General features: G+C 41.5%; 1 protein-coding gene across 2 annotated transcripts; it reads right to left on the reverse strand.

Annotated features, from left to right (window-relative positions):
* Positions 1-39: 39 nt before the first annotated feature.
* cfap77 (cilia and flagella associated protein 77) lies at positions 40-21267 on the reverse strand. Of its 2 annotated transcripts, none has more exons than XM_072664990.1 (7): positions 21066-21267; positions 20868-20953; positions 13830-13929; positions 12133-12370; positions 4787-4892; positions 4005-4106; positions 40-414 (listed from the first exon to the last, which is right to left on the reverse strand). In XM_072664990.1, the coding sequence occupies exons 2-7, from the start codon at positions 20928-20930 to the stop codon at positions 292-294; spliced, it is 732 nt and encodes a 243-aa protein (XP_072521091.1). In that variant the 5' UTR covers positions 20931-20953; positions 21066-21267; the 3' UTR covers positions 40-291. The 2 variants fall into 2 exon arrangements, with proteins under 2 accessions (XP_072521091.1, XP_072521090.1); XM_072664989.1 differs by having other exon boundaries at positions 21045-21267.
* Between the last annotated feature and the right edge of the window lie 408 nt (positions 21268-21675).

Here is a 21675-nt window from a genome sequence, read left to right on the forward strand (position 1 = left end):
CTGCTTTAATTGTTTAATAATTAAAAAGAATACAAAAATTCATATGATTCACATTCTACGCAAAGAGAAAGAGACACAGTGTGGAAATGCATTCAGCAAAAACGTACATTATTTGAGGTATAAATGATGCACTGATCTCTGAGCCATTGGCTCAAACTCAAAAGGAACTGATCAGGTAGACCCGCACTGACAGCTGGCCCCTCTTCAAAATGAGTTGATATGCCTGACAGACTGCTAGATTATAGAGCTAAAGACTGGGTTATGTGTCTCTTTGTGTTATGTGCCTATCTGTCAGTCCACAGTGTAAGTGCCCTGTCCCAGCAGCCCCCTTCTGGCCGCTGAGTCCGAGTAGTGTACAGCCATGGCTCTCCTCCGGGCATCAGCGTCTCGAAAGGTGTCCAAAGCTGGTCCGATCTAAAAAAAGCCCCATCAGACGACAAGATCATGAAGGCTGAACAGCAGAGAGGATACTGTTCAATCCAGCAGGAACTGGAAAAGGAACTCTAAAACCAAATAAACTGGTGTGGGTAGAACATCTAGAAAGCCGAGAAATACTGTTCCAGAATTACTTGGACCACTGTGAATGAGGGAGAAGTGTCTAAAGAACAGTGTGAATTCTAGAACACTGTGAATTCTAGAACAGTGTGAATTCTAGAATAACGTAAATTCTGGAACAGTGTGAATTCTAGAACAGTGTGAATTCTAGAATAGTGTGACTTCCAGAAAACTGTGACATCCAGAACACTGTGAATTCTAGAACAGTGTGAATTCTAGAATAGTGTGACTTCCAGAACACTGTGACATCCAGAACACTGTGAGTTCTAGAACAGTGTGAATTCTAGAATAACGTAAATTCTAGAACAGTGTGAATTCTAGAATAGTGTGACTTCCAGAACACTGTGACATTCAGAACACTGTAAATTCTAGAACAGTGTGAATTCTAGAATAGTGTGACTTCCAGAACACTGTGACATCCAGAACACTGTGAATTCTAGAACAGTGTGAATTCTGGAATAACGTAAATTCTAGAACAGTGTGAATTCTAGAACGCTGTAATTTGTAGAACACTGAATTCTAGACCAGTGTGAATTCAAGAGCAGTGTGAATCAGAGTGGTGATTCTAGAATAGTAGTATTCTAGAATGGGATTTATTTTAGAACAGCTTGATCAGAGATATGATTAAAGAACAATGGGAATGGGGTGCGATTCTATAACAGTGTGAATGAGGGGGGTGATTCTAGAGAAATCTGAATTCTAAAAGAGCATGAATGCGAGAGATGCTTCCAGAACAGTGTGAATCATAATAGATGATTTTACAACATAGCGAACACAGAGAATGAGAAGTACAATCTAGACCAGCATCAATGCGGGAGATGATTCCCGAACAGTGTGAATGAATAAGAACTTTCTAGAACATGGTGAATAGCAGGAGAACACGCTAGCATGTCCTACAATCATTCACAGGTGCAGCACATCTACAGTACTTGGGTTTGTTGGTGTTTGTTGGGTCAGTGTGCTTCTGGCCTTTACTCTGTGGGCTCCAGTCTGGACACACAGCAGGGCTTGAACTAAATTACACTGTCAACAGGGATTCAGGCTTAATCCGTGTGTGGGAAAGAGGCCCTATAGGAATCAATGCTAACATCCAAATCTTTGCTTTGCGGATGGCTGTCCAGTGTAGTGCTTGTCTGTGTGCTGCCACTGTTTGCGACTGTGTTTGCAGGCAGCTGTAGTGTGATGACAGCAGCTAGTCTCAGGGTTGGGTGGGGGTGGGGGTGGTGGGTCCTGGCTGGAGTGTGTTTTGTTTGTCTGACATGTGTCTGCGGTGGATGCCATTAGCTCGGCTGATGGCAGGCGGGACGCTTATAACAGCCTGATAGGCCGCAGCCGTGGGGGTCTGGGTAAGAAGAAAGAGTGCAGGAGGGGGTGAGGGAGTCACAATATGTGTAGAAAGTGGTCTAATGGAAAACACTTGACAATTAAAAAGCACAGCAAAGCAGACCTTTTCCATTAGTAGTGTTGTTGGAATTTACTGATATTTTAGATGACATTTCACAGCCTTGGTTGGGTTTGACACAAAGTAGCAAAGCAGACAAACACACACACACACACACAAAACACACAGTGGAAGAAGGTAAAATAGGGTTGCTTGGGGGGTGGGGGTGGCAAACGCCTCTCACAAACATTTTATTTCAAATTCCCTAAAGCGTTTTTTTTTGCTGGCAGCCAGAAATGGATACTGACAAGAAGGCAACAAGCAAACGCGTGTTGGCGTAACACATTTAGGAGTTGAAATATGGCTCAAAACACCAGACATGTCAGCCCGGTGGGCTTGCCTATCTGTTTGGGTTTTTTCTTTTCAGATGTTAAATGTGTTCCAAAAAAGCTGGCTTATGTTTGTAACATGTTTCAAATGCTTGATAGATGCTTCAAACAGTGCGAAAGAAATCGCTCCAATAAGCTCCCTTATCAAATCCACAGGAAGATGCATGAAGCGGACCAAAAACTTCACCGGTGTCACCGCGGTTTATTTATATAATTTCCTTGTTTGTTATTTTGTTTCCCCGCTTTAGTTTGTAAGAAATCCTGTCGTCTCTCTCTCGCTCAAACACTTCTGGCACCTCGGTACTTTTTTTCCCCGTTTGGTTTTTGAATTAAAGAGGAGGAACACGCGTCCCACCAAAGGCGGAATGAGAGCGGAGTGAAGAAGAGTGACAACACAAACAAACAGATGATGGAGGGGAAGCGGAACAAGCGTTGCGCGCCGGAGAGGAGTCGGCGATGCAAATGTCGAACCCGCAGCCAACGGGAGCGCGAGCTGACAGGCTATAATGAGCGGAGGTAAATCTTTTATAAGGTTAACGCTCCCTCCTCACCGTCAGCTGTCATACAAGAGAGAATTTAGCGCGAGCGTGCAGCCAAAACAAGGAGCCCACCCCCCCCCCTTTCCCTCCCCACCTCATCCTAGACCACCACCTCCCCCCCCAACCCACTCATTAGAGCCGACGGCGGCTGGACGACAGGACTGGCAGGCGTGCGCAGGCAGCCACGGGTTGTGTGGGTAATTTGCAGAGGAAGATGCACGCAGAGAGGAGGACGGGATGAAGGTGGAATGAAAGCAAGGGAGGAAAATAGAGGTGTGGAATAGGAGACGGGTGACTGTGTGTGTGTATCTATATGTGTGTGTGAGTGAGTGGATTGGAGTGTATACTGTGTGTGTATCTATATGTGTGTGTGAGTGAGGGAGTGGATTGGAGTGTATGTGTGTGTGTGGAGGGGGGGATATGCATATGTATGTGTATTTCCACATACATATCCACGAGTCTGGAGGAAGTCTTGTGAGTATGTGTATGCATGTTTGTAGGCGTGTGTATATGTGTGTGAGTGTGTGTGTGTGAGGGAGATGGTGAGCTCAGCAGGAGTCTGATTCCCTCATAATTGGAAGCATTGGGTATTGTCAATAGAGGATTTTCAAGCTTCACTGGCAGCTAGAGCTGTCAGGATGATAGCCTGCTTGTCAGTGCAAAAGACCAATGGCTGGAAAAAAAGCCCACTTTTGATTTAATTGGTGGCTTGTGCGGGGCAGATGATAAGGAGGGTGAGAGCAGGACTACTGCAGTGGATGAGTGCTGGAGAGTTGTGTGTGTGTGTGTGTGCCGTATGGGAATCTGAAAGGAAATCATTACTTTCACTGTTGATTTTCCTCAGAAGCATCCTCTGACCTCACACTGTCTAGTCACACACACACACACACATACATATCCACACACAGGTGATGAAGTCATTATGCATTCATCTTTTCTTTACCTCCTCTGAGTCCACGCTAGTATACATATGCTCATAAATGAAACATCATGGAAAGCTAAGGGCCACCATACCTGTTCCCCACCCATTTACCGAGTGATCAGAGTGATCAAATGGAATATCAATAACAGAGATCAATCAAAGCACTAATACAAATCAATTAGCACCTGTTGGACCAGAAGAAGCACAGGCCTCCTTACCTGCTGGAAGCGAGGCAGCTTCCACATGGACGGGGCTTCCTCCAGGGGGCGACTCTTTCGCAAGAGGGTGGTGCGGGTGTCCTGGATCCTCCCCAGCTGAACCTGAGGTAAAAAAACAGAAGGATACTTAAATAAGAAGTTTCCTACAAAGAAGAGGCTCAGTAAACACTGCTGTTCAGAATCACGGTTCTCAATGTGTAGTTATATAGAGTATATATAGTTTTGTTGCAAATAAATGCATAGAAATGATTTATATAGTTGCCTTATAATCTACAACTTCACCAGTTTCAACTAATTACTAATGAACTAATTACGACTATATTGGGACGGGAAGTTACCCAGATCAATCCCCTGGACTGGCAGAAATGGTAATGAAGTGTGCTTTCCTTTTTCTAATTTTCTCATTTCTAATGTAGCTGCAAGAAGAATGAAGAACTGTAAAAACTGCAGAAAAGTGTATTCTTTTTTTAAATTAAATTAATAATTAAGAAAATAGAAATTAAAAGAGTGTAAAATTTAAAAAGTGATGATTACATATTCAGGCAGACACCTGGACACTGATGTTTTTACGACTAGATAAATAAAGTGCATTTCTAGCATTTAATAACTTCTTTGTTTCCAGAAAACATGGAAATACTGAATAAAACAGTTCACATTCAATCTGCACTGTATGTTATTAACAACAATTGTTTATATGAAAAAGAATTCCTAACTGCTGAACAGTAGAGTATGTATTTATACACGCTCATGAGAGCCCGAGATGTCTTGTTATTCTAGCACACCTTTTTTTGCTGTCGTGCCAGCAGAGCTCTGTCCTTGGCCTGCTGCTCCTCCAGCCACCTCTGGGCGTACTTGTACTGCATCAGCTCAGAGATAGGGGTAGAGGGTCTGCGGTGGAACAGAGAAACTGACTACAGTTATAGAGGCCATTTCAATGTGCGCTCAGTTGATCTGTCCACACTCGCCCCATGGATGTGTCCTTTTTTTCCGAAATGGAGTGAGGTCGGACAGGTTTTACAGAAGGCCGGTAAAGTGATAGAGCTTACTTTTCTTTACTAATGTAATCTTTACTATATGACAGGAATTTCTGCCTTATTCACACCCAAGGCAGAATTATACCGACCTATACAAAAATAATCGAATATTACACATTCAGTACATTCAGTTAAAACTGCATCTTTCAAGAGATATACATATTAGACAGAAAGTGAACAGTTCGTTCCTGAAGGTGACGTGTTAAAAGCAGGAATAATGGTAAGAAAGTATAAAAATTTGAGACACTTTAACAAGCACCAAAATGTGATGACTAGATGACTGGATCTCCAAAACATCAGGTCTTGTGAGGAGTTCCTGGAATGTGGGATGTGCTGGACAAATAGGTCCAATCCATTATGGCCTCGCCTCACAACTTACAGGGCTGAAAGGCTCTGCTACAAATGAACTGGTTTTAGATACCACAAAACAACCTCAGAGGTCTTGTGAAGTCCATGCCTCCGCAGGTTCCACCTGTCTGGTGTGGCACAAGGAGGACTTACACAATATTAGGCAGGTGGTTTAAATGTTATGGCTGATCGGTATATGTAGAACCCATTTTAGTGTGGAGGGATTTTACAGCACCATACAAATCTAATTCTGTGAGCAATGCCATAGAAGAACCACTTTTGGATCCATGAAGAACCATATTTGCCATAGAGATGTGAGTGTGAAGAGGCTTTTAAAGCTCTGAAGAACATTAGCTTGATGTAACGGTTCTTTACCGATTTAAAGGTTGCTCACACTCATACATCTCTATTATAAACATGATTCTTTAAGGAATCAAAAGTGTTTTTTTCATGTTTTTATCTCAAATAACTATCTGAAGCTCCTTTATTTTTTAGAGTGTATGGATATACATATAAATGGTTCCAGCTTGGTAAACAAGCATTCGAAACAAGAAACTCAAAGTTATGTAACATCGCTGATCTGCATCCTAAACACACCAAGGTTGAAAAAGATTTTAGTTGCTTTTCAGTTGCTTTGAAAGAAAGCATTTGTGGGCAGAGCATGGACAGGTCATGTGGATCATGCCACCCTTCCGTTCTTTCTTTCCTCTTATCCACCCTTTCACCCGTGAGCGTAATCTTACACCATATCGCAGCTGAGTAGTGTGGGCCTGTGGTACATCTCAATTATAGTCTCTGGTAAGAAGCCGATCTCCGCTCCACCCCCTGCTGTTAGTTTTATTGCATCATTAGTACACACCACATGTCTCAGTGATCACTGGCTAAGCATCCTGATGAGTTTGGACAGAGACAGCCGAGAAAGCTCCAGACCACAGGATCATCCAAACACTGAGAATCCAAACAGAGCGGCCTGGCTAGAGGGAGCACGTTTGGCTGCTGCTATCCTCTGCTGCCCTCTCAGTGAACTATAACCCTACATAGCCCCTTCAGCGGGTAAGGTTGTGAACGCTGTAGCTGCTGCTGGGAACGTGGCTTTCAGACTTAAATGAAGGCAAATATGAGTCAATTCCTGGTTCTGATGGTTATGATTTTAGCTCATACGGTTGAACATAGAGCCTGTTTATACATGTTTGTGCCATCTGTGGCAATTCTTAGGAATCTTAAGAAACCTTTGCTTGTAAAAACTCATAACACATTAGAACAGATGCAGGTAAACATAACACCTGTAAAAAGTACCAAGAATTTCTTATTTTGAAGAAAGTAGTTGAGATCTTGTGAGCTTGTCTGAAAAACAAAGCTTGGTTCCAGATTTCTCCTGGACGCCTTCAGCCAGCACAGCGTGGATGTGTTCAATTTCATCACCAGCTCACCAGATTTACCAACATTAAGCACTGATTTACCAAACCAGAACTATACATTATACTGGACGTCCATGAGGAGAGCTTTGGAGATGTTTTAATGAACATGGTCATGTAAAACCACGAAGATAGTGTTTTACTGGCCAAATAAGAAACTTTTTAAATTCCAATTGTCATGAGAGACTAGAACTATTGCACAGAACTGTAAGAGCCTGTTTACACTTGGTATTAACAGGGGTCTTAGTGACGGATTTCACTCGTTCGCACAAAAATCCAGGTGTAAACACCCCAACACGCGTTGTGATGGCATTACATATAACTCAGACCACAATTGAAGGGGGTCTGTAAATCACTATGTGTATAAACTTTGTATCTGTGTGTGTGTGTGTGTGTGTGTGTGTGTTTGCTCTGTTATACATGCGAATGTACAGTGTCTGTGTGTATGTTTGTGTGCACACGCTGCATTATACATGTGAATATACTGTGTGTGTGTGTGTGTGTAAAATATGGCTGTAGCGACACTCTCTGCTAGAATCCTGGTGCTTCCTCATTAGGGCTGACCTTGGCATTGGTGAGTAGCATTTGATGGATAGAGAGCAGGACCAAACAAGTCCCTGAGGAGCCATGATCTTATCTTTTATTGCTCCATCCCTTTCTCCTGACTGAACAGACACACACTCCCCTCTCTCACACCCCATGCATCAAGCGTAGAATAAATCTGACACAGAGTAATGTGTAAGTGTGTGTATGTGTGTGTGTGTGTGTGTATGTGGTGTGCAAGAGAGAGAAAGAGCAAGAGAGAGACTGAGAGGGTGTGTTATTAGTTAAATAATTCAGCTCCATTGCAACAGCATCAACACCCACGAGGAAGAGGGGGAAAACGCAAGAATAGATATATACAGAGAGTAAGGGGGGAGAAAGAGAGAGAGAGAGAGCTACCACAAGCTACCACCCTCCCTCTCTCTCTCTCTCTCTCTCTCTCTCTCTCTCTCTCTACTATCTGCTGTAATAATCCTGCTTTTTGCTCTAAGCACAAGCCTCATGGCAGATCTCCACAGACACTCAGCTCGGGTAAAGAAGCAGATGTCTTTCTCTCTGTGTGTATTTCTCTCTTCCCCATACACAAACACACCTGTCCCTAAACCACTTCTCTCCTCCAGTCTTCCGACTTCAGGCTGAAACTCCAGGCAGGATACTGTACTCGAGGTTGAAACGTGTGGTCAGGGAATCTGTTCCCAAGATAACCATCAGACCTCTTATTGCTTCGCTCTTTGTAAATGGCTCCTCCAATGGTTCTCTATAGGGTTATATTACTTGAATCACAAGTAAATAATTAATAATAATGAATAATTATTATTATTTTTAGGTGAACTGACTAATTTACAGTATATTTTAACTGTCGGGCCAAAACCTCATATTTGCAACACTTAACAACACTTTTCATGGGAGTAAATGTAAAAAGATTTTTCCAAGTCATTTTGGAGCATTTCTATTGGTCCATTATTCATAAGACACATTGTAAATAACTGCCGTTTCACTTGTCAAAACATAAAATGAAAAAAATAGAAATAGAAGGTGAAAGCGATGTGACAGCACTGTAATATGACACTGACTAAAAGAACAGCTCAAAAAATGGTTCTTATTATGGGTGTTATTTCATTTTTGCTACAAATGGTCAGTTATTATATTCCATTTAGCAAAAACATTTGTTTTACTATTATTATTATTGTGCATAATCTCTATGGTGGAGAACAAGTTGCATATAGTTACTGTCATGCAAAAAAACTTGTATCTCCAAAATTGCAACTTTACAGGGTGCAGGAAAAAATCGTCTTAGTTTTCAATGGGAGTCCACGTAAAAAATCATTGTGGAGCCATTTATTATGAAATCTGACAATTTCAAAAAAGATTATAGGTATTTGCATGACAGTCATCTTTAAAAACCATTCAAAATGGTTCTGTATGACACACACAGTATATAAAGACTTCTGTTACTACGAATGTACAATGACATCATACGTTGATAACTCGTTATCAGCGTATGAATCAAATTACCCTGGGCAGCTGTTTAGATATCATGATATTTTAAATGCTTATTTGTGCAGCATGTTTAAGTGACACTGGACTACTGTGCTTAAAAAAACATTAATATCTAAACATAATATAATATCTAAATGTATCTATTATAGCATGTATTCATTTTACTGCATTTATGTAATGCTACAGAAATGAATGTTATATATCTCTGTAACTGTATCTGTGTCACCAAATCTTAATTTAATAAATGTTTATGTATCAGCATAGGCATATATGCACATGAAAAATATCAGATGTCGGCATTGGCCCACAATTCCTATGTTGGTGCATCCATAATTGTTACAATTCATTGCATTACGTATTACTACACAAACCCTAAGAGCTATTTTCTAAGAGGGTAGCGTGGGCAGATGTCCCATATTTTCTGAGACAGCCCCATATTTCAGCTTGCTTTACATGTGCAAACAAAAAGTCCAAACAACTGCAGTGTTGACATATGTAGTATGTGAATAATTAACAATCTGTGAAACTGTTTTATAGCTTATCATTGAAAATCTGGTCAATCATCTGACCTGCCAGGCTTTCTACTGTAACATTCACTATATGGACACACGTATTGGGACATGTCTCATTCATTGTTTCTTCCTAAATCAAGGGTATAAAAAAATGAGTATATCCTGCTTTTGTTGAAGTGTCTTCTGTCTAGAGAAAAGGTTCTACTAGATTTTAGAGCATTGCTGTGATCATTGATAATTGCATTCAGTGACAAGAGCATTAGTGAGGTGAGGATGTTGAACGATCACCACCCCACCCTTCATTCCCAACTCATCCCAAAAGTATTTGATGAAGCACCACCATTCCAGAGAACACAGTTCCACTGCTCAATACTGGGGGGCTTTATACCTCTCTAGCCCATGCATGGCTTTAGGCATGGCATCAATAGGTTCATGTTTATATCCTCCTGAGTCTCCTATTCCATTGGCAATACTTCTCTACAGGTACAAGACAAGCTGTGTGTGTGCATTTGCACACCTATATTAACAATAGGGGGGTTCTCAAACATTTGGACATATATGTAACCTTCTCATAAATTTAGTTATATTGGTATGACCCTCACTATCCTCCTGACCCCCTGTATGATACCATGTAACAGTATGGTACCAACCTATTCCTACATCCAGCATAACAGCATGCAACTGTGTGTTGACATCTGAACCCCATGGTTGGTCAGTGAATGTTGGAAAACCGCATGTAGAAATGAATGAAGACAGGCATGGAAAATTAACCTAGTTAGGTTTGTGTGTTTATATGTGTGTGGATGCATGTATAATCTCTGACAGCACAGCATTGACCTTGTTAATGTGAACATACAGCCGCAGAGAGAGCAATGAGCACAAATGTGTTCCAATCAGGCCCGGCGCCCTCCAGGATAACGCTTATTAAATCCTCCCTTAAAATATGCATGACAATTTTCACTGCGCTAACTGTTGACATTTGTTTTTACTCTGCGCTAATGGGCCTCTTTCCTCTGATTAGCGATTTAACAATCACAGAGCTACGTGTGTGGCTGTTCTTTGTGTGTCTACAGTGGAGTGAGTGAAATGGGATCCATGATGGCATTTAGTCATGTAGTGCTGGTATCAGTGTTATTATTTCATTGCTTTTCCTTTGTTCTAATTTATAAATAACACAGCTGTTATCAAGCCTGCACTCCCTAGAGATGCACGCCTAACGTCTCTGCAGATGTTACCAGGGCTCTCATATGGGTATTGTGGCTCTGTATCTTGGGACGCGGACTTCTTCTAAATGACTTAAACTGCAGAAAATGAGGGAACAGGATACACTTGACTCATTAAATACTGTTTACACAGTGTGGGGCATGTGCAGCATACATGGGTCCCTCAAGAGAATGCAGTGTAGAATTGCAAATTTTCCAATTAGATTTAAATGTATCTCTCTATTTATAGAATAATATGCAAAAGAATAATACACACTATGTGGACAAAAGTATTGGGACACCTGCTCATTCATTGTTTCTTCCAAAATCAAGGCTTACCTTTATTTTGTTGGAGTAACTGTCTCTACTGTCCAGGGAAAGCATTCTACTACATGTTGGAGCAAATCTGTGAGGATTTGATTGCATTTAGCAACAAGAACGTTAGTGAGGTCAGGATGTTTACCAGCCCACCTCAACTCCAACTTCCCAACCCATCCCAAAAGTACTGGATGGAGCATCATCATGTCAGAGAACACAGTTCACCACTGCTACACAGCTCAATGCAGGAAAGCTTTATACCTCCCTAGCCAAGACCTGGCTTTAGGCATGGTGTCAATAGGTGCATGTTTATCTGCTCCAAAAAGTGTACTGATATCTGTACCTGAATGCATTCATTGGGGTTTCCACAAACATTTGACCATATAGTATATATAATTACTTGCTATCACATGCATTAGTGTTGATTAATATCACTAATTTATTTAACATGTTTAAAATATTTTAACAATGGTTTAACTCCTTAAACCATTCCTTTGTTATACAAGGAGTGTTTGTATGTGAGTTTTTCTATTTAAGTCAAGGGTCAATTCGGCCAAATGCAGAAGCCAAATGAAAAGAGTATTGTGGCTGAAGCCCTGTCAGTCAGACACAGCTTTGAAATGGTTCATAAGTTCCACTCCTGCTACTGCCATGTCACAAATTTGTTTATGATCAAGGTACATTAAATCTGAAGTATTCTTTAGAAGTCACTGACAATAATGACAGGAATATTAGCAATGGTGGGTGCATTCATCAAGCTACACACCACAAAAGCCACAGTATGGAAACTCCCAACAGTGTGAAAACAGTATTCTGCTGTAAGAAGAATCTACAAGCTATATGAATGAGAGTGAGAAGCTACAATCACGAAGGAACCTCGCATTTACACAATGAAAATAGTGGTACTGAATTAATTAAAATAATTCTTATAAAAATGTTTTGATTAAACTGATTTTGTCCATATAACTATAAAAATAAGCAAATTAACTGACAGTAAATTAAACAAATATGACTAAACATTTAAATAATTTGACAGCCCTAATGATGATCAAATTATGTATTATGTAATACATATTTTCTCAGCCTAACCCTTAATCTAAAAATAAACCTAACCTTAAATCCAGTAACCAAAAAAGTTTGTTGTGAAGTTAGGCCCATTTTGTGAGCCCTGGCATTGTACATTAGCCCTGTTTTCTCAATATTTTCAACTCAATCTGGACATATATGTTCTGGAAATGTAAAAAAAAAACACACACCGTGTAGATACACCAAAGCTGAGGTCCTGTGGTATTCGTGCCGGAGCAGACCTGCGCGTGTCCTTGGAAGCGATTGGGCGTCTGATGTCATGAGTTGCGCGGTACTGCTGCAGCTCCTTGGCCGTCACTACGCCTGACTTCACCCCTTCACGATTCAGAGCCACAAAGTCTCGCTCAGCCTTCCTGTGTCGGGCAGAGTTACTGGAGGACACTGAAGGAGTGTGCCAGCTGGAGATGGCTGAGACAAGAAGGAGACACATAGAAGGGAAAAAAAGCAGCGCCTGTCATATAAGAAGTTTAAATACAAAAGTGAAAATTTTAAATTCAGTACAAAAATGCTGACTAACATATTAGCTTGTAGCTAACAGTTTAACTTGTGTGGCACTACAAATCAAAACACTGTACTTTTTAAATGTTGAATGCTCTAATAAACAAATTATGAATGTTAACATATCATGGCTAATTACTTTATTATAATAATATGGTATAAGAGATTGTATATCAGCGATTGGTGTAGCGCAAGAGTAGCACCACTGCCTTCCCATGGCAGACTAGGGTTTGATTCCCTGGGTAAGCACACTGCACTACAATAATAAGGTATAATAAGGTATCATAAGATGTGCAAATCTTTGGGCAAAACTACATTCACCATCCTGTCTAACATGATTCAAATGTAGGTTGCTCTGAATTAGAGCATTAGCCACATGCATGAAAATAGCTTTCATTATAATGATAAACTACATACTGATGATGTGATATATTATTATATAAATATACGGCATTTTTTCAGTCACTCCTTATTTTTGTAGCATCAATAAATGTACTGAATGGAGGCACCGCTTTACTGTACGACAATCTAAATTTTGTCAATCGTTACACCTTTACTGCTTTATATTCAGCATAAGATTTATGTACCTCTCTTATTATGCGTAACCCATAGATTGCATTTCAGGGCTCATTAATCTTTTCCTATCCCTGCGACGCTGACTCACTGTGCTAGATCCTTTTACCATATCAGCGGCTGCAGTGGCCCTCTTCTTCACCTTGTCACAATTACAGGAATCAAACATTTTAATACGTCAGCAGGCCACCACTAACTACTCTTTCCTCTCTAAGACACTTCCTAGAAGCAGTTCATTTCGTGAGTGAGAAAGATTTACCTATGAGAGTGAGGAGGCCATGATGATAGACAGCTGGCCCTTTTCTGGACCCATTTCCACAAGGCAGGGACAGTAAGGGTGCCAGCAGGGTACTGGCGGTGTGCACAGTTGTGCACTCATTTCAGTCTCAAATCAGTTCTGTTGTTAAGTTTTAAATGGTTATTAGTCAGATTTGGTTGATTGATGATCAGTGTGAAAGTACTTCTAGTTGTTGCTGGCAGTGAGGCTCACATGGCTAGGAGTAGAAAAAGGCCCTGACACTGGCAGCCGCGGCCTGTCTACTGTCGGGAAGTGCATAATTAAAGTGGGAGACAGCGGAGCTGCTAGAAGCCAAACACAGTTTAGCGTGTGTGCTAACAGGAGCACACTGACACCGAGGGCTAAGTGCCTGAATAATGTAATGTGACATCATCCTGTGACATGACGGAACTAGTTAGGGATGGAAAGGCAAGAAACATTTATTATAATGTTTGTTTGTTTGTTGGTTGGTCTGAGAAGAGATGGCCATAGCTGCCCCAAATGAATTTTGTCACCTACCCTCTGGCACTCCTCCGTCACGGATAGTGGTCACTGCCCCGTAAACAAAATCAGGCCCTGGACAGGACAGTCCTTTGGACTTGCTCTTCCCAAGTCTAGGCTGTGTAGGATAATGGAGAAGAAAACAAAACAGACAAACTTCAATAGCTTCAAGATGAAACACTACATTTTTTTTTTCTTCATCTCCCCAGAGCCCTCTAGTGTAAGGCCAAGAAGTTCCAGTTTTCCTAAATATCTGAAAGCTGTCAATCATCCAGTTCTCATACTAAGCTTGTTTCAGTGTTGTCACAAAAAAAAAAGATTTAAAGTGCATTTCAGAAAAAGCATTTAAGACACAAGAGAATCAGAGCATCAACACATCTTCACAGTTGGACTGACTGTCGTCGTATCCCTCCTTCCACCATCGCTACAAGACACTACAACACATAAAAGCATCACCATCACTGTATTTCATGTAATCTTCATCTTCTTCCAATCTTAAAGACGCTAATTACCATACAGTATGCCCAAAAGACTGTTGTGACTTGTCATCACATGGTAAAAATCATTTTAACTGAGCTCTTCAATAAGCTAGATGATGTTGATGGATCTGTTCCTCAGTCTGGAACGTGCAGGCCTCTGTATTTTGCATTGCTGTCAGCCTGTGGTCCACTTTGCCTCATCCAATGCACGGTTTACCTCTCCAGAGCCACAACTACGGGATGATTGACAGGGAAAGAGTTTCAGAAAGCAACAGCAGGTAGTAGGGCTCGCTGCTAGCTTGTCATTGCCGGCTCTGCGAGCATCTCTTGGGGCCAAGGGCCTGCTACAAGCCCGCGGTAACATGGCGCCGTTGTTCTGCTGTGCTTTCAAAGTGGAACGTCTCGAGGCCTCGTTTTATGGAGCATATGACTACAGAGAAGGTGAGAAAATGGAGAATCAAACCACAGCAAGGGTGACAACCGGATGCGCTACCTCTGCGTGGTGGTACGAACGTGCCTTTGATCCCCTTGTCTTTTTATCGCGGGATGGAACATGAAGGCGGCATGCTAGCATGAAGGTAGCTCGCTAGCATGTCAGTCACACAGCGTGCCGGTTCCCTTCTACGCTGTCGTGTGTGATTTTGGGAAAGATGAGGCTTTGAGACATGCCTGCCTGTCAGGCAGAAAGGAGCCCTTCAATCAACCATGGAGATGCGTATGCTTGCTATCATCTCAACACTGGTTTAAGGCACTTTTATTGTGCTGAATAGCAGTGGATTCCCCATAGACAGTTTTTAGTTGAACTATCTAGGTGGAAAAATGGATTAGATATTCTCTCGCCACTAGACCCCCCACAAGTGATCCCCACTGCTATGGCCACCCAAACCAATCCTAAGAATAACTCAATAACTAGCTTTGGTCCATATAACAACTATCATAAAGGCAGACCTCCGATAGTGACCAAAAGCCTGGAGATGCCCACAGATCTTTTCTGATTAGCCCTCCCAACCTGACCCATCCAGACCCTGTGGTTAACGTCTCTGCTGCGACCCTTCAAATCTTTCTCTTAAAGGGCCAATCTTCTGGGTCTGCACCGCTGGGCTTCTCAGGCCATGCCTTTAATCCCCTCAGCAATTCCAATCTGCAGATTGTTTTGAAGGGATCACTTAGAGATGCCTGAAGGAACGTGTTGACTGCTGGCGCAAAACGGCTAATCGGACCCTTCCAAACATTATTGTGCCTTTCAGGGCTCAATAAAGGCCTGAAAGCGAAGGGGACAACAAAAAAGGCAAATCAGGAGGGGGATTATGTTAAGCAAAAGCTCCTTTTATATTCTCATTTACTGGTGATCTGTCCCTTTATTGTGTTTTGATTAACCAGGCATGGACTTGCTGAAAAGGAGGGGAGTCCGTAGGAGAATGGGGCTGCTCCACGAGTGTCCATGGAGGGGTCAGTGGGAGCATATTATTCACACAGTCTTAAAGGGATGGAGAATAGGGGGACCTAATCATCCCTTAGTGAAGACGCCCCTCCTGTCTGTCCTCTGTCCATTCACTCTCCCTGGTTTTAATTTCACCGCGCTTTTGTCCTACTCTTGCTCGTGTATGCTTTAAGGATTTGGCTGAGCTGAGCTGAGCTTAGCGCTGACCCTAAGAGTCTATCTCTGCAGCCTACAGCCTCGTTGCTCCCCCCATTCTTGCTCTCACTCACACACATATTGGCCAATCATTACGAGGGCAGCCTCTTTCAGATGACATCTGTGACTGTCTGAGCTAGACTACTGCTTCTTTGTCGTTTAGCCATTCATGAAGAGTCCGTTTGAGGGGTCTGGACTGCTATGTGCCTTTTTGCCACTGGTCTCTCCAGCTAGTACTGTCCACTTTTTCCAGATCTAATCCCACAGTCTTTCAGTTTCTCTTCAGGGTTATTCTATAAAACATAGACAATTTTCCATCCAAAATATAAAAAAAGGGGGGGGGGGGGACAACAATCTTTTAAGCTTAAGTCAACTATTATTCTTCTTGCATTGAAAGAGATTAGACCACATGGCACCCACACATTGGTCATCAACATGTAACAGGGTGGATAACCTGGCTTCACAGGTTCAAGGAAAATGGACACTAAAATGGCAGATATATACTGTTACAGGGTTGAGCTAGGGTTTAGGGAGGTAATTTTACATGATTTAGAAATATCACAGTGGACTTCAGTGAATTTGCATGAAAATAATGAATTTTTGCTTTCAAAAGCAGTAATGAGGAAGAATATGACATATGACATATAGAAAGTAGTGTATACTTGTAGCAAATATAAAGCCAGTACATCCATGCAGAAGAAAGGGTAGGGCAGTGAGTGTGAAAGAAAGAAAGACTTTCATGCATGACAATGAGAGAAAGATGATCTTCCTAAGATTCTTAGGCCACACAAAAAGTTGTTTTGCCTGAAAACAACAGATCTCCAGAACCAAACAACTAGATCATGTGGTTTTCAGAGAAGAGCTCTTTGGATTCATCTGGGCTATCCATCCAAAACTTGTTTGGTGTCTGCAGAGTTGCAAAGTTTGCTCTAATCCCCTCAGTCAGCGTCTCAAGCCTGTTCATCTCGTCTCACTCTTCCCTGACTGACTAACAACAGGCATCTCTTCCCTGAGAGCCTCACAGAGAGGAGTCGATCGAGGTGATTAGAAGATAATGGCAGTAATGCGTGCCGATCTGTCTATGCTCATTCCACTCACTGGCTCCTATAACTCAGCTCAGCGCCATCTGGTGCCCGGCCAGAGCACAGCAGGCCTTCAGGCTTACAGCTAATCTCCTGCTTTCACTACTTAAAACTGGAACTCAGTGCGTATGTGTATGTACTGTGTATGTGTGTGCCTCTTGTCTTTGTTCTCAAGCAGAGGTAAATCTACCATCGGTTTTATAGCAGCTACACTACATGGACAAAAGAACTGGGACACACATATTAATCACTGAATTCAGGTGTTTAATTCAGTCTCACTGCCACAGGTGTATTAAATCAAACACCTATATAGATTTAGAATGGGATATCATAAAAACGCTAGTGTAGATGTAATGTGTAGGTGTCCCAATACTTTTGTCCATAAAGTGTATTTGTGGATGTGATATAATGCATGTAATAAAACTGTCTATTTGTTTTGAGTGTCTTCAAGAATGGCACAAAGGGATAAGCACATAATGCAATTATAGATTCAGTACTTCTGCTGTGTATTGCAATCATAAGCCAGTAAAATGACATGGTAGTAAATCTAGGTGTTGTGAGGTAAAGTGGAAATGCAAGATAAAATATACATTTATTCATAAGGTCGATTCCAGGTGAGAAACAAGAACCATAACCCCTCTTTCATATCACACATTTTCCATTATCACCAGGGTAAGATCTTTCAACTTTAAATTACTATCTCTGAACTCTTCAAATCTATCCGTTCGACCCCAACAACCCCAGACTGTCTCTCCGTCTCTCTCTCTCCTCTATCTGTCTCTAACACATATACAGACACAGTCCTCTTCTCCACGCGCAACCTGGCTGTGCATTAAAATGCTCGCGCTCCCTTTATGAGGGGCTAATCCTGACGCTCTGGGTATAATTGATGAGGTGCTTCTAAACACAAGAGCAGCTAATTGGCATCATGTGTTTGGGTAAAGCTCTAAATCTCAAGCTCAAAACCTTCTAACACCATTTTTTCCTGTTGTTTGTGATTGTGTACAGCATGAACCTGAAAACTGCAGCTGTCCGTTGCAATGCTTGAACACTTCATGACAAATGAACAGAAATGACAGAAATGGTCCAAATATGGTCCAAAACTTTGTACATTAAAAGTGTACCATGTACTTGTCAATTACAAATGAACTGTTTCACTCTTTAAGATTCTATCTAGCAAGGTAAAGGAATATGTAATGCATTCAGATAATCTTAAGGATGCCTCAAATTGCAGGTGTGAATATTGCAGGTGTGTGTTTGATGATCTCTCCAAAACAAGACATAGGTGGAGTCAGCTGGACTTTGCAGAACCTAAATGTACAATTATATAAACATCATATACCACTGGAACTTGGTAAATCACAATGATCGATGTGCTTACCCTTCATTACTTCCTCATTACATTGATTCATCAGGTACACACTCATTATGTCTCACAAGCAATGTGACGCATTGCTTCTGCGCTGCCTCGGCTAAGATTGACTACACGTGGGCAATGGTCACTTTACACAGCTCATTTACATCAGGTTATTTATTAAGGCAGTACTTTATGGTTATGCATTGGGCTTTTGCGCTTATGTATCTGTGTCGCTGCGCTTGTACCTACAGTGGGCCCAGCTGCATCCCATTAATAATGAGCCGCTGCTTCGCTACAGTGTCCGTGTGGAAGATGAAATGGCTTGTTACTGTGGCGCAAAGCATGAGGCTTGTAAGTCTACGGACCTAACTACGTTATCACATGCTGCATCTTTACCTAATGTATGCTTTAGCTGACCTTAATAGAGATTTGGGTGGTGCTTTGCCTGATTATGTCCAAATACAGCTTTTCTCCTGGTGTTACATCATATCATAGGCTTTGTGGGCAGGCTTTCTGGCCCTCTTTTATCAGCCTGGCAGGCTTGTATGTCAGTGTGTACAGCTGAATTTGGGCTCTGATCACTGCAGCGTAAAATAGCCTACAATACCGTATAGATTTAACACAAAAAGGCTGAATCTGAGATTTCTCGAAGTCTAACGCAGGCTACAGTGCGTAGCGTGCTTAAGCTAACGCTAATGAGCATGAATAGGAGGCTGTGAATGGGACCCAGCCGGCCTGCTGCCCAGCAGGGCCCACTGAGGGTGCTGAGAACAACAGAAGCCCCAAATCCCCCCCCCTGATCTCTCATTTACTGGCCATCAGGGAACACAGGCATGAAAATGGGATTTATTGGCCATGCCTCATCAAAAGGGAATTAACTGTGGAGGAGACGAGAGAGGAGAAGAGAAGAGTAGCGAAGTGTAGAGAAGAGAGGAGAAATAAAGAGAAGAGAGAAGTAGAGAAGATAAGAGAAGCAAAGTGAAAAGATTGTGCTTCAGAGATGTTCTTCACAATCATACAAATCCTTTACCAAAATGGATCCTTAAAGAACTTTTCACTGAAGTGTTCTCTAAGAAACCAAGCATGGCTCTTCTATGGCATTGTGTCTAAGACCTCTTTTTATGGCACCTTTATTTTTGAGAGTGCTGTGGCAGTACAATGTGCTTTCTTAAACACAAAACCAAGGCCCCTATATTTACTCTATACTACATACAGCTTAGTCCAATCCATCTCTTGTACACTCTGAGGACCATTAGCACTGGAGTGTATTACTATGATATATGCCTCCCTTCCCAGCGGGACAGCCATACATCAAAACTGCCTGAAGCAGACAAAACTCCACTGATGATGAACTACTCCTCCACACTATACCACAAAACCTACAGCAGCTTTGCAAAGTGTGGGATTCACTTAGTTCCTTAGTGTTTTATCAGCAGTAGGCCCATCTCTCTGCAATGAGCACACTCTGAGCTCACTGCCGAACAAGGGAAGAGTCTTTGGTGGTTCTTGGAGGGTTGGGGGTGGAAGCTCCGCATTACAGCTAAAAAGCAAGTCACAGGAGAGGAGAAACAGAGTAACATCAGGCAACGCCAAGACGACAAAAGCCCAAATCCACGCAGATGACTCTACCATTGTTCCGGAGCATGGCCAAAAAGCTGTAGCTAAAACGGCTCACAATAGAGACGAACGAGAAATCCTTGATCTTGTGGGACCATAGCAAGATACACACAGTTCATTATCATAGTCATTTAAATACAGTAATCCTATTTTCTGCATCAGTCAGAAGGGGCATATCAAATAACCCTGGAGAACAGCAAGAGACAGAGGGGAGGGGTGCAAGCAAGAGGTCTAACGCTGGCTTCTTATCCCACCAGGGATGGGCAGAATGATTGGATGAGTGTGAAAAGAGAGAAGAGGGGGTGGGAGGGCTCGGCTCTGCAAGGACATTATGTTTTAGTAATGCAGATAACAAAGGCAGAGGTAGAGGATTGAGTTGGCTCATTTCATCCTTCCTTCTGCTCCACTGGAAGAGTTGATGAAGTTGAAATGAGGGAGAATTAGATGAAGGATATGCTGATCAAGGTAGCCGCAGAACACAGGCTTCAGCATGATGGCCTAACAAAGTGGATAAAGAATTAAAGGGAGAGTTGAGAGAGAGAGAGGACAGTGGTGGACAGAGAGGGGTTGTGTAAATGGAAGGAGCCATGCTGAGCGGTTAGGACACTGTTGTAGTTGAGGTATAACTTGAGTCAGCTAAATCATTAGCTAGGTGGTGGGCTGTGCACAAACCATAGCAAGTTTGAGCACGAACATGTGGTGGTTTGTTGTGGCACACGTTTTAAGACTTAGGGAGAAATACCGCCATCTGGTGGTTGTCTTAATTTACTACAATGCTGAAATCGCATTGAAACTCAAGCTAGGCTTTTAAAAATGTGCTTTCAGCTCGAAATTGAGCCATATCTGAGGAAAAAGGAGAGATTTTTAATGTTGCCAAATTCTTACCCTTATTAAAAGTGGATTATTCAGCATTGAGTCTCTGACCACTCCGACGTGAACATCGTCCATATCCGCGTTTTAATGGGAACACTCTGCAAAACGAGATTATAATGTAATATAAAATATTACAACAAAGGGTTGTAACTTTAAAGCATTTAGCTAAGATAAATGTGTCAAATTTACCAGAGCAAAACCGAAGCCTACCGGAGAGACCTTTCACCAACAAAAGGAAAAGTCTTGCAGTAAGACAGACTGCTAGCTGGCTAAATCCCCTACATAAAGAGTTCAACAGCGAAATAAATTGCCTTTACTTTAATCAGAGCTGGATTTTGATTAAAATATAACACATATAAAACAGACCGAAATAATATCCTGTATCTTACAGCTCGGCTAGGCCCGTTTTGGTTGTCCGTTGTCATGGAGATGTGACACCGTCCTTCATTAGGTTGTTTTCTTCCGGTTTCCTCAGGTTTACAGACACCTGTTATAACTATTTAATTACAGGGGTTACCGTGGTATTATTACACTGATTTACTAAAAGAGTTTTAAAAATCATAGTTAAAAAATTAAGACAATTATGGTTGTAAATATAAAATTGAGAATTTTTTTTGCTTCTTATATTTCTATATTTCTATATTTTCATATTTTTATATTTTATTTTTTAACTTAAATTTAACTTAAATTTAACTTATTTTATTTTTTATTTTTTTTTAATTATTTATTTTTTATATTTTTACATTTTATTTATTTTATTTTATTAATTTTATTATTTTTATTTCAATAAGTTAAGGTTTAGTTTAAGTTTAAATTTAGA

This window comes from Salminus brasiliensis, chromosome 20 (assembly GCF_030463535.1).
Source record: "Salminus brasiliensis chromosome 20, fSalBra1.hap2, whole genome shotgun sequence".
Taxonomy (NCBI): Eukaryota; Metazoa; Chordata; class Actinopteri; order Characiformes; family Bryconidae; genus Salminus; species Salminus brasiliensis.